The sequence below is a fragment of the Sphaeramia orbicularis genome, chromosome 6 (assembly GCF_902148855.1).
Source record: "Sphaeramia orbicularis chromosome 6, fSphaOr1.1, whole genome shotgun sequence".
NCBI lineage: Eukaryota > Metazoa > Chordata > Actinopteri > Kurtiformes > Apogonidae > Sphaeramia > Sphaeramia orbicularis.
The window spans coordinates 12,443,718-12,461,626 of record NC_043962.1 but is presented as its reverse complement, the minus strand read 5'-3'; the positions used below and the strand labels follow the sequence as shown (position 1 = coordinate 12,461,626).

At 37.9% G+C, this 17,909-nt stretch overlaps 1 protein-coding gene across 2 annotated transcripts; it reads left to right on the top strand.

The window, feature by feature from the left end:
- Window positions 1–358: 358 nt before the first annotated feature.
- Window positions 359–17,306, top strand: rspry1 (ring finger and SPRY domain containing 1). 2 transcript variants are annotated; one of them, XM_030137272.1, is made up of 15 exons: window positions 359–761; window positions 1,275–1,876; window positions 2,977–3,029; window positions 6,303–6,415; window positions 7,216–7,342; window positions 8,653–8,711; window positions 8,953–9,019; window positions 9,640–9,771; window positions 9,890–10,005; window positions 10,937–11,080; window positions 11,174–11,285; window positions 11,728–11,830; window positions 12,053–12,205; window positions 13,550–13,654; window positions 14,861–17,306. In XM_030137272.1, the coding sequence occupies exons 2-15, from the start codon at window positions 1,479–1,481 to the stop codon at window positions 14,955–14,957; spliced, it is 1,779 nt and encodes a 592-aa protein (XP_029993132.1). In that variant the 5' UTR covers window positions 359–761; window positions 1,275–1,478; the 3' UTR covers window positions 14,958–17,306. The 2 variants fall into 2 exon arrangements, with proteins under 2 accessions (XP_029993132.1, XP_029993131.1); XM_030137271.1 differs by having other exon boundaries at window positions 1,264–1,876.
- Window positions 17,307–17,909: the final 603 nt, after the last annotated feature.

Here is a 17,909-nt window from a genome sequence, read left to right as displayed (position 1 = left end):
TTTTAATCTCTCAGAATTTTACATTTGTAACTTGTTGATTGTGTTTTCTCATAATCAATCATTGTTCTCTGTAAGTTGGATTTCACGACAAATTTCGTGATTTTCTGTGTTTTTTTTAAAGAACAAAACAATATCCTATATCAAAAGTTGGTTTTAGGTTTGTCCAAAAGTAGAAAGTCAAGGTACAAAAATGTAGGGCCTAATATACAAACTAAAACCACGCACTTCCCTAAAGAGTCCATACATGTTCTGCAAAAAAGTAACTTCTATATCAGTCTAATTAAGTGGGAATTCGCAGTTGTGCAGTGTGTTTACGTTGTATACGACAGAAATCCCCTGTCGTAGTCGTAACTACCCCATCCTCTGTGAGCCTCGCCTCCACAGCTGATGATGGCCAACGTTTCAGCTTTCAGCTAGCTGCCAACGCTACGGAACTTAGCAAGCTACTAGTGCTGTAACGTCGTTATAATGTTTACGAATTGGTAGCTAATCATCAGAAGAATGCGCCGTTGTAGATATTAGCAGACGTGTGTTGCGGAATATAAGCTAGCAATGTAAATCTTCCCATGTACTTTACCGGCGTTGGAGTACTACGCTGAGTTCACTGCTAATCACGTTAGCTAACTTGTGGTTTGACAGTGGAAATAGAGAAGTCCAGCTAACCGGGCTAACAGCTAGCAGCTCTGTTTGGTTAGCTAGCGATACTTTGTTGAGGCTTCACTGCGTTTGATTGCTGATGATTTTCTTCAAGCGGTATCAACGTAAGTACAGACTAACGGTTATAGGTTATTATCACAATCCTTATATATTTCAAGGACATGATAAATATGACTTCAGAGAGATTGTTTTTCCCTTTTAACTGCTAGCGTTACAGTATGGGTGGGTGGCTAGCCTGCTAGCCGGCTAACTAAAACACTTGTTTGACAACATTAGAAGAATGGTTTAAGAATTTAGGAAATGACGAGTTTATTGAGACTACACTGTAAATTTCTGGTTTGTTCTTACGAGAAAACTTGTTTGTAGATAAGGACCGCTTGCGACTTTTCCCTCAGTAGACAGATAACCTAACTAACAGCCACATTTCTTTTTCTTTTAAATGCTCACTAGTTTTTTTTTTTATCTGATGACTTTTCCTCCCACGGGGTGTGTCTCATAAGCTTCTGTTATGCTTTACAGCTCCTCTGTCTATCAGTGAAGTGTACAGCTATGGCCAGACTTGACTTATGGGCAGAGTTTTACTTTTTCTGTTCTATGTCGTTTCAGCCCTGGATCAGAGCTGGACCTGAACCTGATGACACTGATGATGTTCTGGTGTTTACCTAATGCATCTTATGACCACTCCTGGTCCAGTTAAACAGCCGTACAATATTACCCTGAATCAAGACCACATCTCTGCGTGACAACAGTATGAGTATTTACGCTGACCCCACCCAGTCAACTGGGACAAGAATCCCTCCAAATCAAGCTCTCCATATGATATGATAGTAGCTGCCTGGATCACTTTCTGTGCCTGCAGAAGCCTTGCACAGGTTCTGCTCTTCCTTTCCTCCTCAAACTCCTTCCCTAATTTTTGGGAGACCCTTTCCACTGTGGTCTCCAGCACTGGAACCATGGGAAACAGCTGTGTGTGCCGGGAGGACAGTGATTTGGAGGACCACCACCATGGGTCAACCAGAGCGACCCGAGGACAAACTAGGCGGGTGGATCATGGTACAAGCATAGGTGTTGATGCTGGAGAAGCTCGCAGCAGTCGGCCCAGGGACCCAGTCAGACCTCCACGCAGAGGGCGAGGGCCACATGAGCCCAGAAGGAAGAAGCAAAATGTTGATGGCCTGGTGCTGGACACGTTGGCTGTCATAAGGACACTTGTAGACAAGTAAGTGGAACATATAATTTAAGGGAGAGGACTGGAGGAAAAATAAAGTCTGTTGAGTTTCTACGTATTCTGGATTGTGTGAATTATAGTTGGAGTCTAATCTTGCCTTAATTTATGTGCATTATTTTCAAACATTGTGTCAGAAAAACAGCATTTCTTAATTTTGAACCATTGACATAAGGAAAAGGCATAAGTCAAAGAACAAGAAGAAAAGAACAACACATCAACTTTTGTGACAGTTTGAATGTTTTTCTTCTATATCTGACCCTTTGTCAGTGCTGAAGAGCATAGGTCAACAACAGATCTGACAACTTCAAACTAGGTCAGATATTTGAGTCCATCAAATCTGAAACTCTTATTCGTGAAAATATTTCTTCCAGTAGAAGCTTAAAATAAGATTTGCTGTCACAAAAACTGCATGTGGGACATTGACATTGATGTAGTGGGTACAAAGTAAAGCTGAATCTTTGGGATGACAAAGTGTTGCATCACTTTTTGGAACATGTAGTAACAGATCTGTCTCTGTCTGTCTGTATCCACACAGATAATGACAATTGTTGAGAAAATGTACTAGTAATATAAATGAGTTTAACATCTTACAGCTAGAAGTGGTAGAATTTTTTGAAACACCAGTATAGTTATATAAAGAGTTAAAATATTTGACTACAACATATTGCAAATAATATTACTTTACTAGAACAGGTAGCATGACTTAAAAGCAAGCAAGATTAAATTATATCTGAAAATGTGAAAGCAGATTTCAGCTATGGTCATGCCTTGACAAGAAAAGAGTCATAGCAGCATCATCAACAATTATTACTGAAATAAATCCATCAGAATATACACTTACTTTTACCCTCTGGCATAACATTAACCATGAGAGTAAACACTAATGCACGTACAGGCTTGACTTATCTTTTTATATTATTGCAGATGTATAGATCGGAAAATCCCCATCTAAATTTGGGCCTAGCCAGCAAATAAAAGTATAGAGAGCAGATACCAGGATTGATTCATTGCTGAAATGAGATAGATTATACAGAAATGCTTTTGAAACAGGTTATTATCTCCTTCTGATCAGGTTCTGTCTTTTTTTTCAGTGACCAAGAGCCTCCTTACTCCATGATAACTTTACACGAGATGGCAGAGACGGGTAAGAGACCATTTAATAGGCTTTCACACACCAAGCACACAAATCAGACATGAAATAAAATTACTTTTTGGTTTAGTGATGGTGGTTTTTGAAAAAGCTGGAATGGGCAGTACTAAGTAATGTGGCAGAAGTGATATAAGTGCACATGTAAGTTGTTTGAGAAAAGTTTGAGATGGTGGTTTTAAACGGCAAAATGAAAGATTATCTGTACTCGTAATTTGACAGGTGTGATGTCTCAACTCACAGGGTGTTTTTGGTCATGCGTAACTTCAAAGCAGCACAGTCAAGATTACCGAAATGAAACTAAGCAGTGGAATGTTGTGTCACTGTTGTGATGTTATTCATCATTTCTACTGATTGGTAAAAAATCCCAGAGGTTAGATGCCTTTTGAAACTGATTTCCCGCCTCCCTCAGGGCGTGCCAATAAGTTGTTTTAAGATAAGTGCTGAAACTATGATATTACGGTGATATTGGATTAATTTTATTGGTTTGTCACATAACTGCTTGTAACTTCACCCCTATTCTTCTGTTTGATATTTAGTGTTCTTAGACATCAATAATACAGACGTGTAGTGTTTCAAAGCAGTTCTTGTTATCATTAAGAAGACTCTAAATGCCACCCAAAAGTAATCACGTCCAGTTTGATTGAGGTTTAAAACAGGCCTTTGATATCTAACTGGAGAAATCTTCTCTAAACGGAGGAGAACGCCCACACCACCTGTGTGCTGCCTCAGCGTTTCTCCACAGGCCTGTTCTGGGGAGTCAGGGCACAACTTACACTGCAGACATCATGTGTTCTCAGCTGCTTACATCGCTATACTGATCATGTGAACAGCATTTAACAGTGCTGTGCGCATCAGTACTGGTTTCGTTTTAATAGTAGTATTGCATGTTAAGCCATTTCCACACCAGTGTTTTTTATACTTTTTATTTCCAGATGAATATTATTGTAAGCGTCTTCAAAAAAAAGTCAGACAAAATATTGCTGCTGTATTCTTTATGCTCAGAAGCAACTGACAAATGTACCATTCAAGTGGGATCTGTATTTAGATCTGTGTTCATTTGAAGATTAGCTCGATGGATGTGTTTTTTTTTTTTCTTTTTGCTGAGGCAAACACAGTATTTTTGCCTATGTGTCTGTTTGAATGACAACTATAACTCACCAGCAGGTACATTAATCTTGATGACACTTGATACGAAACTCATTTATTTACAAGGCTGTGTTGTGAATCAGGAAGCACACCGGAGCATGTTTTGGAAAACTCATTAAGATCTGTTATTTTGTCAAATACACCACATTTCCTGACTGGATTTCTATGATCAAGGTCAATCGGTGTTTGAAGTGTTGGCAGGCTGATCCTCAGGGCTTAGGTTTGTCGTGTCCTTCAGTGAACAATCCAATGAACAAGCATCTTTCACTCACATTATGTCTCCGCAGTCTAACATTGCAATGTGTCATTGTGCAAATGTGTTCAACCAGCATACTTGAAATGTGTGTTTTTTTGCTTTGTAAATGGCACACTGGTCAAAAAGAGGTTTTTGTCTGTGCAGGATTTTCCACTCCTCCTGGATGTACTTTTCATTATGCATGTGGGGAAGGTGAATGATTCTGTGAATGAGGGTGTGTATGTTTATGTGATGTCCTTTGTGTTTTTGTGTTTGGGCCTTATGTCATACAAATATGCTGTTTGATTTTCACATGGCATGGTGTTGTGTAGCTTGACAACTGCCAAACTGGGTATGAACTTGCTGATATGGACCCTGAAGACAGCCAAGCAGAGAGGCAGACAGCCAGTCAACTTTCTGTTTCTCATGTGCCACACTGCTACATTATTCATGATCTGGTTGGCTGGAGCTTTTAGAAGCGATAGTGTTAAGAGAGTGAGAATGTTACTGAGTCATCTAATGGACCTGAAACGGATGCTTTTCCCTGAAAGCTGCAGATGATACTCATAATCTGGGGTTGACAGTCATTTCAGCATAATTTGGTAATCTAAGGCCAAATTGGTAATTTAAGTGTGTGTGTAAGCATAACATAGGGTGCACACAAAAAGATAATTGGGCTGTTTTTGTCCCGATTTCCCCCCTTCCCAACCAAGAACGGCAAACACCAGATTATTTTGTTTTATAAGATTATCCTATAAGATTATCCTGTGGTCTTAGGTACGTTAAGAGTGAATTTGTACCGATAATCGGCTCTGAAACGGGTTGGGGCCAACAATTGCAAATATTAAACTTGTTCAATATTTACAACCAAAAATCTTTGTGTGTGGGGAAAGCCGACAACTCCCGAGTTATGACTCTGTGAATTGTGATGTGGAATTGAATGTAGCCAATCAAGAAGTGAGCTGACTGAGGAACAAGGTAGCAGGCGTAAATAAAAAACAAGTATGGCTGACCTGAAACATAAAGTTCAGTGGACCTCAGAAATCGAGGACCAGCTTGTGGAGCTGTGGGAAGCCCGAGAATGTCTATTCAATGTCTCCGCCAAGTTGGACCACAACTGAAGCTACATGTTACGTGTTGTGTTTTCTTGTTGTTGCCATGTTTCTTCTTTGTTTTTGTTAGATTACATTTGATCATGTGAGATTTCTAGCTTGGAGGACTAGATTCTAGATCGGTGTTGGGACAGAATTGTTATATGCATGGTGTGCTGTGTTGAGATTATCGGAGCACACTACACACAGTATGATCAAAACTGTTCAATGCCTGATTTTTTATCTTTATGTGTGGAGTCTGAATGTACTGAGAGCAGTTTTCTTGTATGTTTAATTGATCACGGAGATGGACAAATCTATCAGCTGAAAATCAGTATCAGCCAGTATTCACATTAACCAGTGGCTGTGGCTCATGTTTATTTGTTCTGTTATATTAAATGGTGGAGTTTCATAAATGGGCTTGATTGAATTTATGCATACACAACGCTGGTGTGATGAAGGTCTGAAAGAGATTTATCTATATATAGTCATCAGTATGTCTGTTGATCATCATTGTGTGTACAGAGCCTTAGTGGGAAACCATTCTATGTTTTTTCATCAAACCTCCGACAATTTATCAGTTATATGTCGGGGTGGTGCCTTTTAACATTTGTTTGTGTTTTCTATCATGTCATCATTTATTCAAATTTAAGCTGCTTAACTATTCTGCTGTACACAGGCAAACACATTGAATCTAAGCCAGTGTCAGTAACAAGTGCCACTTTTAGATTTTGTGGGGACTATAATTCCTGCCAGTTTTATCTCAAATTAATTCTTTCTCCTCTCCTCCCTCAGATGATGGCTGGTTGGAGGTGGTCCAGTCTCTCATTCGAGTGATCCCATTAGACGATCCTCTTGGCCCTGCAGTGATAACTCTTCTCCTCGATGAGTGTCCTCTCCCCACCAAGGTAAGTGTCTTTGTGTGTGTTGGAGGTTCGATATTGATTTTCAGTAATTGATTTAAGCTTACAAAGACCTAGAAAAACTATTGTAATCTGCTTAACTCCAAAAGGTCTGTGCACCAGCCAGAGAGAAGCTTGAAGTGAAATAGATTTAATCTCAAAACTGACTCATCAGATTCTTTCTTGTGATTGTTACTGCAGCTTTAATTGTGATCTGGGTTTGCAGAATAATAAAATCCAAACAATTATCTGTTTTTCTATTGTTTTGTTATTTCACCCCCTTTCTCCCTCCCCACAATTTTTTTCTTCACATTAGACAAATAAATTGAGTTAGGACCCCCTGTTGCCTGTCCAGAGTAATCTGAGGACAAAGTACATACCATGACACTCTGAACAGTTTGATTTCAATTAAATATATATTTTTGTGTGTAAAACAAAAAACAAAACAAAAAAAAAATCTAATACATAAACCCTTCACCACAAAAACACAAATATCAAGGTGGAATCGATCACTCTTAACCTGTAGACGACAACATTAACATGTTTGCACTGTCGACTGAAACTCACTGTCTAATATATCTGTGTTCTGCGTTGCTCAGCTTTTGGCTCTTGTAATTACCTCTGCCTTTTTGCAATAGTGTCTGTGTGTGTTAACTTTATATCTTATGCCATTTTGCAACATGTTTCAACACAATCACACAGAGGTTTGCTAATGTTATGACTTAATGGTATTCATGTTTCAACCTCCTTAGCTTTCACAACTGTGTAGACGCTTGTTTATTTGCTGGCTCATCTTCTCTCTCCAGGACGCTCTCCAGAAACTCTCTGACATGTTGAGTCTGAGTTCTGCTGTAGCACGACAAGATGCTTTAAATCCAGCTAAACATCGAAACACCACAGCTGTCCTAGGATGCCTTGCAGAGAAATTAGCAGGTACGGTCCCCTTTCACACAATATTTGAGCCAACTCACTGTAGAGCAATCTGCTCTCTAGCAGTTTATGTTACTACTGGTTGGCAATAGGCAGTGTCAGAAGCACAAAGATTTTGTGTTAGTCAACTACTAAAGAAATTAACTTTGGTTCAGTGTTTCCCCCTAATTGGAAATTGTATGGTTCTAACTCTACTGCCATGACTTTGCATTTGTCTCACTCATTAGCTGCAGTTGTATGGAGAATATTTTTTTGACCTCAGCTGAAATTGTTACGATTAGAGATTGGGACTTAAGTGTTTTACAGGAACACTAATAAAGGGCATTTGAGAAGACGTGTACTTACATACCCCGGAGAATTCACTCAGACTAGACCTGTTTTGGACATTCACAAACTTGTTCTGCTCCTGTGAAGAGTGTAATCTAAAATCTACAACTGTTTGTGCCTTTTATGCATTGAAAAAATTCAACATTTGTAATTAGTTATGCACCTAAGTAAACAACTTGTTTGGTGTTAAAAATGTTTAAATCTTTTAAAATAGATTTCCATTCACAGAAAAAAATTATTAGACCATCAAAAGTCATCAAAAAAAATAGTTATGCAATCAAGTACTGACTCCTGTGTGTATCATGTGACTAAAACAGACAGAAAAGAAAACATGGAATGCCTAAAAGCACTATTTTTGGCAGTACAATGCCATAGACATTGATGGAAGAACTGAAGTGATTTTGGTTATTATCAAGAAAACATGGAAAATGGATAGATATCAGCTCTGAAATCAAACCCTTATGAGCTATTTTTGTTGTTATCATTATATTTGTACAAACAAATATACCTTTAGTTGTACCAGGCATCAAAATGAATAAGAAACTGAAGAAAACAAGGGTGATCTAATAATTTTTTCTGCAAGTATAAATGAGTCAGCCACAGAGATTGTTTTCATCTCTTCTGGTAATTCATCTTGTAACCTAATGTCAACCCCTCATGGGGGAAAAACAAGCATAGAAACAAGCATAGAAACAATATATTTATTCCAACTGGAGAGAAATAATCAGATTAAATGTTAACTTGGTTATTAGGTGTCTAATATTTTAATACTGAATGGATTATTAAAGATTTACAACATCCCTCTTAATCCAGAGATTCTGTCTGATTGTTCTAGGCCAGTCTTGTCCGATGGAGATGGTTATATTAGGCATTTTTAATCTGTCCATAAGTAGAATATTAAGGCATGGAAAGCAGCTACTGAGTGTTTAGCTTCATAAACTGTTATTTTTATTGACATAATATTTCAATTTCTTTCTCTTTTTAAGGACCTGCCAGTATTGGCCTGTTGAGCCCAGGAACCCTTGAATACCTTCTAGAGAGCCTGGTGAGCAGTAATTGCACATTTTTGATCAGTTTTGTAAAAGAATGTTGATTAACTTTTTTTTTATAGAGTTGCATCTTGTTTTTGTTTTTTTTTTTTCCAAGTTTGCAGGCAAATTATACGTGAACTTTGTTTCTTTTAGCCTTTTTTTGTTCCTAATAAAGGCAGAAAGTCTGGAAAAATATTTAGCAAGTAAATAAAATGAAAAAGCGTACATAATGATGATTGTTTCTCTTCTCTCCAGAGTTCTGAGGCCCACCCCACTGTCATGCTGTTTGCACTCATTGCCTTGGAGAAGTTCTCCCAGACCAGTAGGTTCCCTATCATCACCATCCCACATTATCTGTTTATCTGTTATCTGTTCATCCTATAGTATCACTGGAAGAGCTACACAATTCCCACTGCCTCAAAAAACCCCACAAATGTTATAAAGGATGATTCACACCCTGGACACTCTCTGTTTGAACTGTGCCATCAGGCAGACGATTCAGAACAATAAAGATAAGGACAAACAGATTTAAGAACAGTTTTTACCCAACAGCAGTCACCACACTTGATACAGAAAAACACATCTGATGTACAATATGTTTTAAAGGCATCAGTGCAGTAACAGAATTGTATGCTGCTATGAGTGATGGGTTTCAGCGTGTTTTTTTTTTTGTTTTTTTTTACCTATTTATTTAGCTGCTTTAATTTGTATATTTATAGTAGGTTTTATATATGATGTACAAATTGGATGGCACATTTAAATTTTGTTGTACCTGTTACAATGACAATAAAGATATTCTATTCTATTCTATTCTATTCTGTGAAGTGCTATTGGGTCCTACCTCTTCCTTTGTTTTGGTTTGTTCAGGCTGTTTTCTTTCTTATAATGTTTTGACACTGTTTTCATATGTTGCTGATTCTTTATTTTCCTTCCCGGCTCCAGGTGAGAACAAGTTGACAGTATCAGAGTCTTGTATCAGCAATCGACTAGCTGTCCTAGAGTCATGGGCAGAGCATCCTGACTACCTGAAGAGGCAGGTTGGGTTCTGTTCACAGTGGAGCCTTGACAACCTGTGTGAGTACAGGCATATACAGCGTTGCAGACAGGATTGTTTCCTTATTTTGGGTGTTTATGATTCACTGAAGGAAAAAAAAAAACATGATAACGATGCTTCTGTTGTGTCTTTGTCCAGTCCTAAAGGAGGGCCGTCAGTTCACGTACGAGAAGGTCAATCTCACCAATATCAACGCCATGCTCAACAGCAACGACGTCAGCGAGTACCTCAAGATTTCACCAACTGGGCTGGAGGTTTGTCTATATGATCAATCACACTCAGCTGAATTCATGTCTTACAGATGCATAACAATTAGAAAAATGACAACATGTCAGTTAGTAAGGTATTTGACCAACACATGGCTCTAGAACCGCTTCAGTCAGCTGTCACATTGAGTCTTCATTTCCATCCACATCATACATCTCCATCTTTGTTTTAGCAAAGTTGCAGTTGTAATGCTTCAATTACACATCACATCACCATCTGATAACACCACTGGACGACAGAATTGTCACAGATTGCTCAAACTGCTTGCCTATTGTGACTATAATCAGTAATACCATAGTATAATATAATATAATATAATAATAGCTGTAATTCAGTCTCAGGTCATGTTGAATTATCACTGAGTAGTCTTATCTCAATGAAATGAGAAAGGATTTGTGCTCAATGATTGGGACCCAAAGTGTTTCCAAAAGAATCACAGTTTGAAACTAAAATATTGTCAAAATATCTAAATTTTTTGGGGGGATCTTAAAATATTCTGGGAAATGTAGAGAAGTCATGCTGTATTCAAACAAAACTGTATTATAATGGATGTAGTCTGAACTACAGAAGGGTGGGACACCATTCTTTGACAAGTTATTCCCTCATTTTCCTCATTTTAATGGTAATGGTGTTGGGTTTATATCTAGTCACTGTGAAAGCTGTAGCGTATGATTCACATACATTTCATAATTCAGTGAGTCATCATGCCCTATGGATGATGATAACTGGCTTCCTGGGGGAGAAAACTCTCATCAAGTCCTTATTTTTATTTGTCAACTGTACATATGCTCTGTAGCAGCTCCCCTCGTTTAATACAATTGCTTTTCCTTCTATTACATTGAAATGTTGAAATGTCAAATATACATGTGAAAATGAATGAGCTCAGCAGAAACTTTCCTCTTTTTGCTTCCTCACCAGGCACGATGTGATGCCTCGTCCTTCGAGAGCGTTCGCTGTACATTCTGTGTGGATTCAGGCGTCTGGTACTATGAGGTAACGGTCATCACATCAGGAGTCATGCAAATCGGATGGGCCACCAAGGACAGCAAGTTCCTCAACCATGTAAGAGCCTTCGCCATTTTTTGTTTGTTGTCATTCTCTTCATTGTGGTACACTGACATGACTCACATTTTGTGTGGGTATGTTTGGTTACAGGAGGGCTATGGAATAGGAGATGATGAATATTCGTGTGCGTATGATGGCTGCAGGCAGCTCATCTGGTACAACGCTCGCAGTAAACCTCACTCTCACCCCTGTTGGAAAGAAGGTATGGGCGCACATTTGTTTATCAGACGTCTTCGGTTAGAAATAGGTGTATTGTTTTGGTTGTGCTTTAGGCTTTGTGACTTTAACCACATTCCACTGTCATTGACAGTATTCAGGCTCAGATTTAACTTCTACATGGCAGAATAACATCAGTAGCCATTTCTAAAAACAAGTTAAAAACGTACCTTTTTTCGACAGCCTTCTGTTGAGTTGTGTGTATGCTTGTGTGGGTAAGTGTGCATGTGCGAGTTTAAGTATGTGTACATATGATTGTTTACTTGCAATTGCACTCTCTTTTTTATGATTGATTTTTTTTTTGTAATATACCTGTTGTGAAGCACATTGAATCTGCTTTGTGCATGAAATGTGCTCTATAAATAAAGTTGAATTGAATTGAATTGAATAATAGGAATAACTGCCCTCCATGTGTATATTCTGTTTAGGAGATGCCATTGGTTTTCTGCTTGACCTCAGCAAGAAGCAGATGATCTTCTATTTGAATGGACATCAGCTTCCACCTGAAAAACAGGTGTTCTCATCAGCAACGTAAGTTCACACGCACACCACCAACACTTTTCATGTTTTTTTTTCTGTTTTATTCTATATTTTCAGCCATTCACTTGCTCATAAACACTTTGTGCTGCATTTTCCGTCTATCCTCCCTTTTGTCTCCCTTTGCTCTGTCATTTTTGTCTCTCCTCTTTCCCCTTGGCATCCAATCTTCTCTGACCTAATCTCATTTCCTTGCTTAACTGTGTTATCTGACAGGTCTGGTTTCTTTGCGGCAGCCAGCTTTATGTCATACCAACAGTGTGAGTTTAACTTCGGGGCCAAGCCTTTCCGCCACCCACCTTCAGTCAAGTTCAGCACCTTCAACGACTTTGCGTCACTTCTACCCAGTGAAAAGATCATCCTACCCAGGTAACAAAGGAAATTATTTGGCTACACAGACTTTGTAAAAGCATTATATTGTTTATCTCTGACTGGCAAATCTATTGTCTGTACATTTCATTCAGTTGGGAGATGCAAGGTTTGTCAGTGCAGTGACAAAGTTTAATAGCATATTGAAACCCAACTATGTCAATAATTAAACTTTTGTTTGCTCAGTGATGTCAATAGCCCATAATAACCAATACCGTTCTTTAGAAGATTCAAGTGCTGGGATTATTTTATGCAGATACTGTTTATGTTTCCACAAATGCATTTTTTAACATTTGACACTTTGTCTCAACCGTAAATCAAATGTATTAATGATAATTATTAGAAGGGAGGTTATTGATGAAGCTGAGATGCCAGAGTTTTTGTTGAGGTTGCTTTACTTGAAATAATGAGGTCATTTGTGGGATTTAGGGGGATTTAAATGCATAAATAGGAATAGTTGCTGATATGTGGACTGTGGACTTTTCCTTTTCTTCTCCTTTTTTGCCATTTTATGGTGGATGGTATCGAAAGTGGAGATACATTACTGTCACCTTCTACATTTGAGGGTGAATAGGAGATAGGTCTAATAGTCGCTTTTCCATTGGACGTATGTGCAAAACTTTACCAATATTTACTAATTGTTAAAAAAACAGAAGTGCAAAATGTCGGTTTTTCCATTAAATCACAAATGCGATGATTTGTTCATTTATTATCGCAAGATGACATGAGAAGTTATTCCATAAACATGGCAATGAACATAAATATTGTGTTGCTTTACAGATATATTCATTATTATTATATATTACCCCTCTATCCTGTACTAAATTTAAAAATGATTCAGTTTCCTGGTGTGTCCACACATCCGGGTTTTTTTATTCATATGACTCTAGTTGTGGAAAAAGGTCTTTCCATTGTAGTTTTGCGTGATATACCATTTGCGCTATGCCTGAAAAATCACGTCTTGCCAGCACAAAAACTTTTAATTGAAATTTGAGAGTTTTGGTAAAAGTGTCGTTTTTCCATCAGGCAAATTTTTATGCGCAAGTTATGTTCAATTTGAGTTTCAGTGGAAAAGCCACTAATGACCTCTTCAGTCTAGAGTGGACAACCTTCTGACACTGCATCTATTGAAGGGATTTCGCATTCCTAACAGCCACTGTAGGGTCTACGTGAGGAGGGTATTCAGTTGGCAGCAGTAGAGATATAACTAAATATTATTCACTGAACCTTTTAAGTGTTTGGGTTGTAATGATGGAACACAGAACAAAACATGACATACATAACATACCATACATATTTAGAACCACCATTTCTTCTTACTGTGTGTGTACTTGTGCTTCCCAGACACCGGCGTCTAGCCTTACTGAAGCAGGTTAGCATCCGAGACAACTGCTGCACGCTGTGTTGTGATGTCATGGCCGACACAGAGCTGCGGCCCTGTGGACACGGGTACGCATAAACCAGACCAGACACTCAGAATGATCAGATTCCAGTTATTTGGGTGGAAGAGCTTTGTAGTCAACTGGGTGATATGGCCAAAGTGTTCTATATAGATACATGTAATTTTATATCGTTGTTGTTGATATATTGGATGTCACAATAGGATAATTTCTCGTCAAATTGATCTATGAAATTGTTCAAAACAATCATAGTATATTTGTATTTGATGACTATCCTTTTTTATTTAGCGTTCCTATTCAGACAAAATTGCCTCACATGAGGTAACATGGGTTATAAACTGAAGACTTCCATGAAATAGCTGCAAGCAACATTAATGTTAGTCAACAAAGGTGATCAAATGAAAAACCTGTTAACTGTTAATAAATGTGTTTTGCTCATGGCTGTTACGTACACTGTGGTTTAGGCTCCAAATGAGAGCAGTAACACTGGTAATCATGTTACTCAGCTTCAGTACCAATGAGATCAATGTTTCAAGTTTTACTGGTTTTAACCCATAAAGATCCAGCATTACTTTTATGTCAGTTCCCAGATGAAATTCTGTTCATATCTAGTCTTTCTTAAGTCATTTGTCACCATTTATTTATAATATTATCCTCTGTATTTTATCAGTGTAAATCGGGTATTTTCCTGTATTAAATTTAATAATCAGGTAGATGTTCATAAAAGTTCAGATTAAAGTTAGGGTTATTATACCAGAAATAGAGAAAACTGAAGAAAAAGTGGCTTTTTCTGTAAAATATATCATTAAGTGAACATAAACCCAGTGCCTCCATCCACTGTTATTGATCCAACTCCATGGGTTTTACTGGTGAATCAATGTTATGGAAGCTTACGGTGTTTCCATATTCACTACGAAGCCTCTGAACGTCCAAATGGGTCATATCTGATGACCATGGAAAGATGGCAAACTGCATTTTACACCAGTTATTTACATGTATTGATAGTATTACTGGATCAACAGTTATTAAACAGTTAACTTCAGTGATGGTTTTGGTCAGTGATGGATGTTTGTGTCTTTACGGGTTAACATTCAAGTCCAAATAAACAGTATCACCCAAACTCTACCAGTAGACACATTTCTACCATCACATATAGTATATACCGTCACATCACTCAACCTTATTGTCAAAGAAGTGAAATATCTGTTTTGCATTTATTGTTGTGAGGTAATAAAACCTTCCTTTTCTTTCCCAGTGGTATATGTATGGAGTGTGCCTTACAGTTAGAGACGTGCCCCTTGTGCCGCCAGGACATCCAGACCCGTGTCAGACTCATTGCACATGTCTCCTGACACAGTTCCAGCCCCACATCCAAGCAGGAGAGACACAAAAGTCCTACAGCTTCCTCCTCCTCCTCTTCCTCTAATCCCCTCTTGCCTACCAGGGCTGTGAGGATGGTGCCACAACGTTGCGACGACGCTGGAACTGTGAGTTCTGGTCAGAGGAGGTGACGATGGAGAGTTGAGAAGAACGACAGGAGATAAGAGGAGAGGGGAACCGAACCACCCATGGATCTCCAGAGGCTTTTCCTCATTTGCCTAACATCTCCTCTTTTATATCCTTCTGACAACTCACTGCAGAAGCTGGGCCGTTAATCGTCCGCTTTCTATGAACAGTGTGTTTTTCAGACAAAAAGAGCAGAAGTGAAAATCAAACATGTCGCTGTCTTTACAGACACAACCAACTTATAATCTACAATCCCCGATGTAGAACTATCAGACATCCGAGGATCCCACTGCGCTTTCAATCAAGAGGCTACTACTCTTTGATTCCATCACAGTCATGCACACGTCTGCTGAAAGGGCTGAGTAGCAAAAAGAGAAAAAAGCCAGTAGTACAGTATTAAACCCAAGGTACAGATAAATTTGAAATATATCCCACTTTCACATTTTCTGGGTGTAGATATGCGGTTTCATGGTGTTTTTGAGGTAGCTTTTCCATTCACATTTCTAAATGTTGTATCAACACCTATTTGGTCAGTGTAAGTGTCGGCACTGATGGATCGTCCCCAGATAGGGTGTCATCGGAAGAAGACACCTGTTCGTAGGAGTTTACTCTTGGTCTCAGGCCACTAAAAGGTGACAGAAAGCTGGAAAAATTGTGGGAATATTTCTCCATGATAGTTTTATGATCCTGTTTACAAAAGTAAATGTTTAAGAAGAAATTATATCACAAACAAGAATGTAAATGACAGGTCTTGTTTTACAAACAGTTAAAAATAAAATACTTGAATCAATTTAAAAACTTTATGAACTGATTTTCAGTAAGGCCGACTGTTCTGTTTGTTGTGGTTTATTGTCTTTGTTCAGATGTTGGTCTTTTCCTCAGTCTAAGCTATGTTTAGAACAATCACAGTCAATAAATAAATACACAGGGATTCAGATTTATGGAAAGCTTACGTGTAAAAGAAATCATACATTTTTGCTTGGTTATTTGAACATCAGCAAAATCTACAACTGAATTTCCAGCACCTTTTAGAATTTATCTGATATTGCTTGATTGACGATACCAAATTAGCAAACACTGTAGTCTGGCTTGACCACAGTCTAGCTCTTACGAGGAGCAGAATGAGTGAAAGTAAGTCTTAAGGTTTATTTTTGATGGAAAAACCTCCCTCTTCTGTATTAAGCTGGCCTCTTTGAATCCACAAGATGTGATATTAATTTTTATTATAAATTATGGTGAATAATTTCATGGAAAGTACAACAGGTTATGTTGTTTGGCAGTGATGTTCAGGTGAGTTTTTGAAATCAAATGTTATAAATGTTCAAGTGAATCGTGTGTTTCTGGATCTAATTGGGCTTTGAAATACTTGATATAAATTAGCAAAGAAACCACCCTCAGCACAGTGGCGAGAGTGTTCTCAGTGGTTTATTTACATTTACAGAATTTGTCTTGACTAAAGTTTACCAAATTGTCAGTATAGCTTCCAGATTTCCAGTTAAGTGGGACCAAATCGGCCGGACTAATGTGTGGTTTCCCTCTCTATACTCTATATAACAATATTGCACATCTCTGCTCTCATTTTGTCATTGATCCAAATGTGTTACTCTGTCGTCATAACAACCATGATGTTGTTCCTCTGTCCATCATCTACTTGAAGCATCTCTGGGTTTGTCAAATTCTGTCTATATTATGGAAACAGGTGACAAAATGAACACGAGAGAGACTGTAATTCGAGACACAACCTATTTGTACAACTTTGAGAATCAAGCGTTTCAGATTATAACACTGAATAATTAATGATTTGTTTTGGTCTGATTGTCTGACAGCAATGACAGCAATCCTAAAGAGTTTCTACTTCTCCAAATTGCATGAACTGGATCTGTAAAATCATTCAGACTATACTGGAGTGATTTGTGAAGATAATGTGCATCTTTCAGTATGACAAAATGACTGATGTGGTCACTGTTTGCTATCTTGTATTTCCTGGAGCACCTTAAACGTACAGGTGAGATAAGTTATAAAAATATCTCTGTGGCGGGAGATGAAGTTCAGGATTGTAAAGAAAGACTTGTGAGCTGTATTTAAAACATCTATAAAGGAATTTTGCCCCAGAGTTCCCAAAGATGTGATTTATTGATCAATTGTTGTTTCCTGGATTGTGATATTTGTAATAAATGTACAATATGTTCATGTGACATTTTTGGTTTGACTGGTGCTTATTTATGTCTCGAGGAATTTCATCTTGTATACAGTAGCGGAAAAAATTATTAGACCATCAAAAGTCATCAGAAACAATGGTTATGCAATCAATTACTAATTCCTGTGTGTATCATGTGACTAAAACAGACAGAAAAGAAAACATGGAATGCCTAAAAGCACGGTATTTGTCAGTACAATACCACAGCTTTTGATGTAAGAACTGAAGTGATTGGTTATTATCAAGAAAACACGGAAAATGGATAGATATCAGCTCAATTCAGGGGCCACATTCAGCCTAATATGATATAAAATGGGCCGGACCAGTAAAATAATATAAATAATAGGATAAGAACTTTTGAGTGAAAAAAGTAAATTCCGTAATGAAAATGTTTACATCTACAAATTGTACTTGAATGTAACATAAATAAATATGAACAACCTGAAAATTCTTTAGTAAAATAAATGCAATGTTAACAATATTACGCCTTAGTTTATCATTTATACATGTGAATCACAACTTAGAGATCACTGTGGATCTACAAACACATAAAACATTAAATAACAGGACAAATATTAAAATTCCACATACTTCTCTTGAG